The sequence below is a fragment of the Mytilus galloprovincialis genome, chromosome 7, assembly GCF_965363235.1.
Source record: "Mytilus galloprovincialis chromosome 7, xbMytGall1.hap1.1, whole genome shotgun sequence".
NCBI classification, from domain to species: domain Eukaryota; kingdom Metazoa; phylum Mollusca; class Bivalvia; order Mytilida; family Mytilidae; genus Mytilus; species Mytilus galloprovincialis.
This window is the reverse complement of record NC_134844.1, coordinates 2,109,025-2,121,003: the sequence shown is the minus strand read 5'-3', so window position 1 is coordinate 2,121,003 and position 11,979 is coordinate 2,109,025. Positions and strand designations below refer to the sequence as shown.

Genomic DNA, 11,979 nt, shown 5'->3' with positions numbered 1-11,979 from the left:
GCAATTAATTTTTTAAGGGGAGATAACCCAAAGAGGTTTTCAGTAGAACAGGTAGACAGACGTTAAGAAAGCAGATTCAACCATTCTACACCCCGTACATACCATAGCTAGTTTTAAAATAAAATTTAGCTCCTTGAAGGGCGATAATAATATTAATATAATTGTAATAATAATTGTAATGAATTCCCAGAATTCACTTTAAACAATTGCAATTAATTATTACAATGTTGCACCATTATTTTCAACAATTATCTAAGCTAATGATATAGAAAATAGTTTAAATTTCTTCAACATTCACACATGTTTATACTTGTGTTTGAAAATTACTATTTTTAAGTTTTTAGAATTTGATTGTTTCCCCTAGAATTTATTCCGACATTTATTCAAAATTATCTGGCACTGCAGTTGTTTAAAATATCAAATTAGAAAAATTTCTCTATGTAGTTTTTCAATACATAACGACAAAAATTTTAAGGGTCAACATGTTATTTACCAATAATTTACACCAAATCAAGATATAAATTTGGACAAAAATGTTTTCAAATTCAAAATTAAAAGCCAAAACAAATTTTATTGACATTTCTGATGGTTTAATACCCTATAGATCACAATCATGACAATTTTAATATGAATGAATTGTTGTATCAGAAATCATTGTACTGCTAAGTTTAAAACTAGTATCTGGACAACATGAATTCCTGCATGTTCAATTATATAAATCACATAAAACAAATCTAAAATCTTCTAATTACAAGATTTTTTATGTATATGAACATCTATCAAAGTATATACATGTATACAAAAGTTTGACTGAACACTGCCGGTACTGAACACGTCTATCACCTGACTAAGAGATGTAAAAAAGAATATTTTACAAACATTTACACGGAAAATCGACTAAATATATACATCATTAACAACATTAACACTTTATAGATAATTTGCCCTATAATATTGTGTATACTAAAATGAGATCCATTGTTATGAATTGTATGGTCGTATGGTTCAGTGAAAAATGCATTCTATGGGTTAAGGCACTTATGAAGTCCCCCTTGGTAATGCTACCTTATTCTGACGAATGTATTCAATAACCAAAAATATATTTAGGAAATATTCAATAGGATCTCCAATGATGAATGGCTCATCTTAAAGATCTACAGACCAGCTTCTTATAAAGTTTTATGTATCACTTTTAAAACAAAATTAATAAATTACAAAAAGTTGAATTTTTAGGAAAACAGGTAACGATAAAAAAGGAATATGTGATAAAAGCTACTTAGATTCATCTGAGTTAATTGAATTTATATTAAATAATATGTAAAAAGTATTTTCTTGGATGTAAAGGAAGCATATTTTACATGAGCAAAGGAAACAGATATATCCCAATCTCTTATCTACTGCTATTTATAACACAAGTTATGGTAATGAACCCCAAATAAGCCCCATTTACAGGGTTTTAACCCAACAGAGGTGAACCCTGGACATATATATCTAGTAATAACACTATAGGTGTAAGCTGCCTGGTGAGAGCTATTCTGACATTTCAATAAATATAAAAAATATAAAAAAAATATACAACATTCACTCAAGGGAGATAACTGTGAAAGCTAAATGAGCTTTTTACAGATACATGTAGCAATATAAACAGCAAGTGAATTAAAATGGTTGTTCAAAATTTTATTTATGAACTTAAGATATTTTCCCTTTTCTTTAGTAACCTTAGATGTATAAATCTACACCTATGAGCACATTACAGAATTTCTGCAGAGAAATATATAAAGTTAAAGCAAGCCTAAGTTAGTGCTGAATATGTGTATTTTTTTAAGCAATATATACACAGCCTAAACAAAACTTCACTAGAAGGTCATATTGAGATCAAGTATAATACATCCTTAATGGATACTTTGTGCTAAGTAAATGATGAAATAATAGTTAAATGGAAAATCTTTCTTTAATTGCCGTAACAGATTGTGAATAAACATTATCTTGTTTTCTTGATGTGGCGTTTTTATACTTGTGAAAAATGCCACTTGACAAAAAAATTTGGAATATTAAGTTGTATTCTTAAAATAAACTGATTGGCATTAGTTTGGATTTCTTAACTTTAAAAAAATCAGAAATTGGTGTAACAGTTTCCCCTATTATATTACTTAAATTTGCAAGTATGACCTGTCCTAACTGGTGAATAAGTTTTTTTTTTTAATAATAAAGCAACCACAGAAAGAAAAAAAATAAGCCATTTTAAATATATGCTAATATTTATCTTAACTGAAAGTTATGCAGACCATAAAGGATGATTTATTCACTACATCAATATTTTACAGACTTTAGCATTCAAATTGTCTTTAACAATTAATAACATATCAAAGAAAAAGTTCAACTTTAACCTTTGAGTTACACAGTCATCTATAAAATAACAATTTAAAATCAACAATAAGTTCGTTGTATACAATGACTGCTCCCTTGGTTAACATGGAATGGTTGTATGAACACTTTATGGTGACTAGATTTGTGCTGATAACACGTAGGACGGTATTTGTGATGAATTCCCTGATGTCATCGGTGACGCTGTACAGGCAAAGTTCCCCTGATATACAGCTCCATTGGCTAAAATAAGAGTACAAATGATGAGTATGGCAAGAGGCAAGTGAAAACAAAGCCACATTATTAACTTAACAATATAAGCCTGGTGTGTAAAATATATTGAATAATGATAGAACATTGGCATCAAGAAAGAATGTTCAACTATTATCTAAATAAATTTGGAATTAGTCCATGGGATATAGATTAAGCCCCTGCTCATTATATTCAAGTGTCTTCACATTTGGTCGGGGCAAACATAACTAAAAGAACAAAAACGAAAAATTCAGCAATTTTCCATTTGTAAAGGGGCATAACTCTAGAATTGCAAAAGTGACCAAGTACTCCCTTCACAATTGTATGAAATCTACATCGACATTATTTTTAACAACACTTAAGTATATCGTTCAAAACCATATGCAATCTTAATGGATAGAATACAACATTTCTTACCTCATTCATTTGCCAACTTAAGAATATCAGTCAATAAATCCTTTGAATTTGGATGTAGCCAATTTAATTCATAAAATATTCCAAATTCTTACCTAATGATATCTTTACGGGAATGGTAGCGGTGGACGCTGACAGAGTCACATGACCATTAGAAAGTGTCGGTGTGGTCATTGGTAAATCTACAACATTGATTTCCCCGGAGTCGTCCCAAAGTCCATTCTGAAATATAAAATATAGTCATCATATACATGTACAAAGCTAATAAGAGGATAATAACATCAACTTTATCTTTGAATATAATTAGTTATAATTTCTATCCCATTACCACTGTCATTATGTACTTTATTGGTGTTTTTGCTATATGTCTATATATAGATGCAAAAATAAATTTAAAACATATCAATCCTTTGGGGTCCCAAACTATGGTCGAAATGTGTTTGGTGCTATCTAACAAGAATGTCATCTTGTAATAATCCTGACACAAAGAGTTGGCATTTCTTGCTCTTTCCCCAAGTGTTGTCAGCTTAGTAGAGAGGTAACAAATGCCAATGTTACCCTCACTATAGTGTGATAGGACCTAGGCCAGAACATGTGAAATCCAGAACTCAAGAGCACATTGAAGGTCAAGCACTTAGCAACTTGATCTGGTCAGAATTACCATGAATTCTTACACCTGGTGATCCATAAACTGTTTTCAAGCAAACCAATGCTAAAGATGGTTTTCTCAATTGAATATTCTTATGTTTTGAACTTTTATAGTCAACCATACGGTAGGGATTTTTCTCATTGTTGAAGGTTGCATCATTGACTATAATTGCTAACATTCACTTTATTTGAATTGGGGTGGATAGTTGACTCATTGGCAATTATACCATATCTCCTTACTTGTATTAGTATATCTGTGAATAACTTGTAACCTTACCTGTAGACTGATATCTGTTAGAGAGTGGTCCATTTGCATACCGCTGTCTATTGTGGGTAGGTCATTGATCAGGTATTCAGCTGTTTCTTTAGGTGTGTGAGGTGTTGAACACCGTGGACTGGGTGGATCTCCACCAACAGGACCAGCTTTACCGGCTTCTATTAATTCTAATTTTTCTACAAAATAAAAAGACTTTTATTTTACTTGTATAAGGTCAGAATATATTCTACGATCTACTCCAAGAAGAGAAATAAATTATGATTGGTAACTTTTCACTGAACCAAACAGAAGTTAAACAAAGGTTATAATCTTCCATGTTGATGATACACAATTTCTCAACATTTTCTTGGGCAAAACAAAACATATTCTTAGTCATACAATTTACTTTTAGAAATTATATAAAATTGAGAATTGAAAAGAAAATAACATAATACATGTATATCTCCATTGCTTGAAATAACTTTTTTTATACAAGAAAATGAAAGTGGGATGTAAAGGATAATTTCTATTCTTCTTTGTTACAGATATGATAAAATTGTAAAGAATTAAAAACTTTTTATCTCCTTGAATTCTGTTGATTCAATCTTTACAGAAGAGAAGAACAAATATAAATATTTACATTCATGCCTGACACTTGTCCTTTGAAAACCTGTGAAATAATGTAAACAAAGGCTTTGTCCAATGAAAACTTTTGTATTATCTTTATCTTAGAAGTGTCAAACTCCATCTGTCAGTTGTACTACCATTGTTATACCTGTCCTGATTAAATGGGGCTACCAGTGGGGAATACTAAGTGGGAAATAATTGATCCAGAAAAATAAGGTTTTAAATTCTTTTAAATCATATCATTGGATTCCATTTATAAATTTTGCTAGGCTATAAAGTACCTTAGTTTTATGGGAAATAGCAGTTTTTCATATCTCTTTTTCACACATCTTTAATTTCTTTGAAAGGAAAATAGCTATTTTAACTTTTATAACTTATTTTTATTTTTCACATTTGAAAATATAACATGGAATTTTAAAACAAAATCTAGACCAAAATTATCTGATACAAAATTAAAATTATCAATAAAATAATAACAGTATTTTCATGTTATCATAAAACAATTATCATGTTTACATGTACATCAAAGGACATATTTACCTATCAATTAAACCCTCATTAATTATAACATACCAAGGAGAATGTATGTTCTTTGTCCAGCAAGAGTTATATCCCTTTAGGCATATCTAATCATTTAATCAGATCAATACATTCTCTTTGATGTCTATCTTAAAACTGTTTGAAGTGTAAAATATCTAACACTCTTGTCTACATAATACTTAATTATAATAAGACCAATTAATATTAAATTCACAGGAAATATTATCATGTTTCAAACATTAAATATATATTTAGGGGGAAAAAAATATTCTATACTAAATTTTGTTTGCAGCCAAACTGTAATTTTAGGATAAGACCAGTGGGTCTTCAACACAGCGTGAAATTTATGTGTATAATACATACCAGGCATTGACATGCTTAGTTTAATGGCTTCTAAATCCTTCTTTCTATGTTTATGTGTATAATACATAACAGGCATTGACATGCTTAGTTTAATGGCTTCTAAATCCTTCTTTCTATGTTTATGTGTATAATACATACCAGGCATTGACATGCTTAGTTTAATGGCTTCTAAATCCTTCTTTCTATGTTTATGTGTATAATACATACCAGGCATTGACATGCTTAGTTTAATGGCTTCCAAATCCTTCTTTCTATGTTTATGTGTATAATACATACCAGGCATTGACATGCTTAGTTTAATGGCTTCCAAATCCTTCTTTCTATGTTTATGTGTATATACATACCAGGCATTGACATGCTTAGTTTAATGGCTTCCAAATCCTTCTTTCTGTGTTTATGTGTATAATAAATACCAGGCATTGACATGCTTAGTTTAATGGCTTCCAAATCCTTCTTTCTGTGTTTATGTGTATATACATACCAGGCATTGACATGCTTAGTTTAATGGCTTCCAAATCCTTCTTTCTGTGTTTATGTGTATAATACATACCAGGCATTGACATGCTTAGTTTAATGGCTTCCAAATCCTTCTTTCTATGTTTATGTGTATAATACATACCAGGCATTGACATGCTTAGTTTAATGGCTTCCAAATCCTTCTTTCTGTGTTTATGTGTATAATACATACCAGGCATTGACATGCTTAGTTTAATGGCTTCCAAATCCTTCTTTCTATGTTTATGTGTATAATACATACCAGGCATTGACATGCTTAGTTTAATGGCTTCTAAATCCTTCTTTCTGTGTTTATGTGTATAATACATACCAGGCATTGACATGCTTAGTTTAATGGCTTCTAAATCCTTCTTTCTATGTTTATGTGTATAATACATACCAGGCATTGACATGCTTAGTTTAATGGCTTCTAAATCCTTCTTTCTGTGTATAATACATACCAGGCATTGACATGCTTAGTTTAATGGCTTCTAAATCCTTCTTTCTGTGTTTAGCTATTTCATCTTCCATCTTTTCAATCTTCTCTGGATTCAGGGCCCACAAACATCCTTTCTTGGCATTCCCATTTAACTTGGGGGTATCAACTTTAGCAAAGCACTTATTAAGGGACAAATTGTGGCGTACAGAATTCTGAAACAAAACAAATTACAGGCTCTTAATAATTTCTTAATCAAGCACAACATATGTGAATTAGTTATAATACTGTAAATTCAGAAATTAATTGTGAAAAAATGCGACAGAGCTGTAAACGCAATAATTTTAACTTACATTTTGAAATATTTTATATGAATTAAACAGGAGTTTTCTGTAAATCGTATAAATTAAAATTGCATTTCAGTCTAAAATGACAAAATCGCAATAATAAATGCATGCAATATTTTGTGAATTAACAGTAAGTTATCTATTCTTGTCTCAATCTGAATCATTTTTATAATAGTCCCAGGTTTGTTTGATTTATCAACACTCTGCTACTACCCATTTTGTAAATTGGCATTTCATAAGATTTAATTTATATTAAAATTATGAAACATATTTAAGATATTGACTCCTTTATAGACAGTCATTTAAATTAAGGACAGAAGTATAAATTTTGCTATCATAATAGAATTGTCATTTTATTGCTATATTATGTTTCGTTTGTTTTGTTAAGTAACAAACTAAATATGTTTACACACAATAAAAATAAAACTTAATATTTGATTTGTTATATCTTCACTTGAGAATAATCATAATAATAATTTCCCACAGTTAAGTTAAGCTTATTTGTAACCCTGGGAACCCCCTCCGGGGGCCCCAATAGTATATATAAATAATCTGACTAAATCTATAAATAAACTTTATTTATCAAATCCTTTGTGTAGCATGTGTAGTAAGCTAATACTTTTTACTACACTGTGTTCCAATGAGTAATTTTACACAATACAATGAATGATAAAATGACAATGTGATTTTTGAAATTTGCACCTGTAGTTTAAAAGCTAACCATGTGACAATGATTGACCAATCAATTCAAATGTTTATTACACCTGTTCTACATGTTAATTGACTTCTGAATAGACTTACCTTCCAACCATCAGGGGCCGTCTTAAAGTATGGGAAATGGGTTCTGAAAATTATAATAAATCATATTAATTATCAGACTATTATACAAAAACAAATAGAAGGCCATGCAAATAGGCAGGTGTTTAAAGCATGTGAAGAATAATGAACCAAGTATAGAAATTGATGTGGGGAAATTTATATTAAGAATTGTTGTTTAACCATTTTCAATTGATGAAGAGGTGATTTATAAACAGAAAAATATATGTGGCATGAGAAAGGGATTATGCTTTTTCCTCAACAATTATAAACTTAAGTACACCAATGTTTCTTTATAATCTTGATCCATGATATGACGACAAAGAAATCAAGAAACAATGCAGAGTATCAAAGAAAACATAGCATTGATGTATATTTGAACATCATATTCTATATATACTATATTATTACAACCAATACAACATGTGCATACACTTTATTCAAAGCTTTTTTATAGCTCATGGTCTTCTCTGTTTTTCTATCAGTAAGCACTAATTCTTTCTCATACCTTGTTTTCTACATGAAAATTGTTAGTGCATGAAGCAATGAAATAATTAATATTTTCCCATTACATTTTAAATTTGTTTTTTCAGTTCATATTATAAATATTTTGATTGAATATAATCAATTTATTAAGGGATTATAATACCTTTAATCCACCTTGACCAGCAGACCGTGACAATCCAATAAACAATGTATTATAAAACTGTCAAGTGGTAATTAGATTACAGAGATAATCTAATTAAATTGTTAGTAACCTGTCACACTTTGACAGCAGCAGAAGTTTATTACATGTATATAATGACATTCCACAGAATTACTCATATGGAAAATTCGTTCACATGCTTATTATTAACGACGCTAAAGTACAAATTGAAAATTAATTCATGGTCATGCATCCATCCCCCTTATGTAAAATTCAAATCTTATATTATTCAAATATTGTTGAATTATAATTGTTAAATAAATAATTTATATTCTACATGTACAGTATGTAACGAATATAACAGGTTAAAATTAAAGACTGTGATGCATTCATGAAAGTTTAAAGAGAAGTAAACTATCATTAAAATAATGGTTTGAACTGAATTTTATATCAAAACCTATATATGTATTCAAGAGACTGTAGGTTTATTATTGTGTATTCCACTTTATGGTCTCAATTATAAAGGTAGATTTGTGATTATGTGTGCATTTAAAACTGGATAAACCCCACAAAAGTTCAGCTATAGTGGTATCAAAGTTCATTTGCATCCTGTCTACTTGTAATACAATTTGTAGTTTAAACAACTATTTTCTTGGAGAAAAATTTCAAATTGTGTTATACTGTTCAATATTGATGGTATTACATGTTACATGTAACAAGATAATCTGCAGACCAAGGGACTTTTTTTTAAAAAGCACCCCTAAAACAACATTAATAAATGTTGATGTCCATTTTTGGATATGACGTGTTACAAGTTTATGTACATGATTGGCAAAATAATATCAAAGATTGTAAAATGGACTTGGTAAAAACTCACCAAAATATGTAAAAGACAATACTTACATCATGAAGTTGTAGATTTCACTAACAGGTAAACTTCCATTCTTACTATTCTTCAGCGCCATAGAGATCAGACAGCTATAGGAATAAACAGGTTTGGGGAAGACTTTGTCAACAATGTCACTAGAATTTGGCACATTTGGAATATTTTGACCACTGGATGATGAATATGAGAAATTATTTGGTTGTGTCGTACTAATTCCATTATGTAAATGCTTGACAAGGACGGGAGATCTTTGAGATGGCGAACCTTCTTGTTGTTTGAAATTCTGCACATGTGTAATCGTGTTATTGTTTATATTAACATTTGAATGTGATAGAGTGAAGTTACGTTGTGATCCTGCGGGTTGAATCTTTACAAAACTTCGTACATTGTCTGATTGAGTTGACGGATGTTGAAAATGAGCGTTTTGCACTTGTTGCACTACAACATCGTCTTCAGTTGCTTCCACTTTAACTGTTACTGCTTCTGGTTGTGCGACCCTTCTGAAAGGTCGAACAAATGTCTGTTGTAGCACATTCTGTGGATTAACTAACAAATTTGGGTTATTGTTTTCTATTTCAAATGAGTTGTCCAATAAATTTTGATTGAATTTTGTGACATCTTCACACTGAAAGTTTTGTATCCATTCATCTATTGTAGCACTAGTGTCAAAATTAAAACCATGATTGCTACTTTCAGTTCCAGTACCCGATGAAAGATAGTTATCAAAAGTAAATTTGTCTGATCCTTGGAGAATTTTTTCCATCTCCTTTTGAAGATCATTGTCCAAAGAAACTGAATCCAGAAAATCCATGTCATTCACATTAGGGTAGGGCATACTCGCCATCATTCTGGCTAATGTATTCTCAACAGAATTTCTACAAAGACAAGACATTATAATTTAACAAACGAAATAAAGATCATGCATCTATGATGAGTTTATATATAAATTCAATATATAAGTTTCTCAAAAGGACAAACAATGTGCATGTTCAAATTCTATGTAATACAATTTTGAATTAAAAGTTATCAAAAATAAATTTATTCCAGAATTTCAATTTGATATTATAATGAACATGATGAAATAAACCTAGAATTTATAGACCACATCAAGGTTACAAAATCATGATGAAAACCTGTGAAGATCTTTATATTGTCAGTGTCCTATCACTTATCATGCTTATTAGAAAATAGCAAAGTACATGTAGAAGTTGCATTTATCAACCTGCTAATAGGGGAAAATAAAAATCCTGAGGATAATACACAAACTATCAATTGTACATGCCCATGGACGAACAAAAATACTGAACAAAACAGAAAACAACTTTAGAAATACAAACCAGTTTCTAAAATTCCAATTCAACACTTCGTCACTTTTACAGGTTCGAAAATATTTGGTTTGCAAATTCCATAAATAATCTGATTTGAATATTGGCACTATTTTTATCTTTCTGGTTTCAACAAATACACATGTATCATTGTAATTTGTATTTTTTGACAATGACAGTGGAAGAATTACTATTAACACATTGTGTATTATGTGTAACATTACATTGACAATGTTAAAATCATTTCACTTTGTTGTTTTAGTTACAAAATATAACCACTTTCATGCAAAATTTGAATGGAATGAGCGGTAGACATTTTTTTTGTGGTTGTAAATATTTAGGTCATGTAGTAAAAATATTGGCTGAGCTCCAAATTAACATTTCATCGAATACAATAATGCAAAAATTATGAAATTATGTGAAAGTATTACCTGACTTGATAACTGTCACTTTTAGTCTTTAGTTGTGTATTCCAGTATTTCCCAAAAACATGCAAAAATCCAGGAAGTAATAGGCACAGGTGAAAAAAATGTCGGATCCACGTTCAACCCACTGGACAAAGAACAGTAATGGATTCAAATTACTCAGCTTTGATTGGTTGTTCTTTATGAGAAAATTTTAAATCGCTACACTCTGATTGGTTAATCCATGGAAACCCTAGCCACAATGTCCCAAATATGGAAAATTAATCATCGACGGAGCAGGTGCTTGTGCATCAATTACCGTGCGAAAACAATGGCAACGTTACCAAATGTTTACAAATATTCAAAATAAAAGCATACATTTACTTTTGCTGTTATCTTAGCGATAAAAAAAATCCGATTTGAAAAAAGGACTGCACTGGACTATATTTTGTAGTGCGAATGAATACTATTTGTAAAATCTAACTAAAAAGGCTCCTCGTGGGGAATAATTATGACAGCTCATTCATGATATAATTAACGGCTGAGTAGTTCTGATCAGATTAGTAAAACTTGCAAAGTGACATTGAATAAATATCATAATGACTGTTGATTTGTGTCAGAATTACTTGTATCAATTAAAGAGTGACCAGACATATATTTCTATTGATAATTTATATTTGAAAATGAGTGAAATGGGTACAATAAAAATTATATTATATGTCTCTGTATTATGTGAAATGATATTCACGTTGCTTATTAGATATATTTATGCTTTGACTTACAAAATCACTTATTTCTCTACTGTTGAAATTAACATAAAACTTCATATTTTTTTTTTGAAATAGCTTAAATTGAATTATAAATAGAAAGAATAGCATTTCTTGAACAAAAAATATATAAATCTTTAATTATTATTTTACCATTTGTGCCTTATGTCAAAATTTAAATTGTGGACTTGAGTATTAAATAACGGAAAACAATCTGAAAAGCAGTGTTATATCCAAGATCATATATGAAAAAAGTAAAATCACAAAAATACTATACTGAATTCCAAGGAAAATTCAAAAAGGAAAGTCCCCAATCAAATGGCAAAATCAAAAGTTCAAACACATCAAACGAATGGATAACAACTGTCATATTCCAGTGGTTCAAAAATAAAT

General features: G+C 29.9%; 1 protein-coding gene across 1 annotated transcript; it reads right to left on the bottom strand.

The window, feature by feature from the left end:
• Positions 1-33: 33 nt before the first annotated feature.
• Positions 34-11,231, bottom strand: LOC143082115 (uncharacterized). The gene is made up of 7 exons (XM_076257674.1): positions 10,847-11,231; positions 9,108-9,965; positions 7,544-7,586; positions 6,421-6,610; positions 3,956-4,131; positions 3,126-3,252; positions 34-2,607 (listed from the first exon to the last, which is right to left on the bottom strand). Exons 2-7 carry the CDS (start codon positions 9,935-9,937, stop codon positions 2,504-2,506), a joined length of 1,470 nt encoding a protein of 489 aa, XP_076113789.1. The 5' UTR covers positions 9,938-9,965; positions 10,847-11,231; the 3' UTR covers positions 34-2,503.
• Positions 11,232-11,979: the final 748 nt, after the last annotated feature.

Excerpts from the sequence above, each read along its gene's own strand:
- LOC143082115 (XM_076257674.1), bottom strand. The coding sequence starts at position 9,937 with ATGATGGCGAGTATGCCCTACCCTAATGTGAATGACATGGATTTTCTG. Across the intron at positions 7,587-9,107 it reads GAAATCTACAACTTCATGAT|AACCCATTTCCCATACTTTA; the intron begins GTAAGTATTGTC and ends TATAATTTTCAG. Across the intron at positions 2,608-3,125 it reads TCCCGTAAAGATATCATTAG|CCAATGGAGCTGTATATCAG; the intron begins GTAAGAATTTGG and ends CTCTTATTTTAG.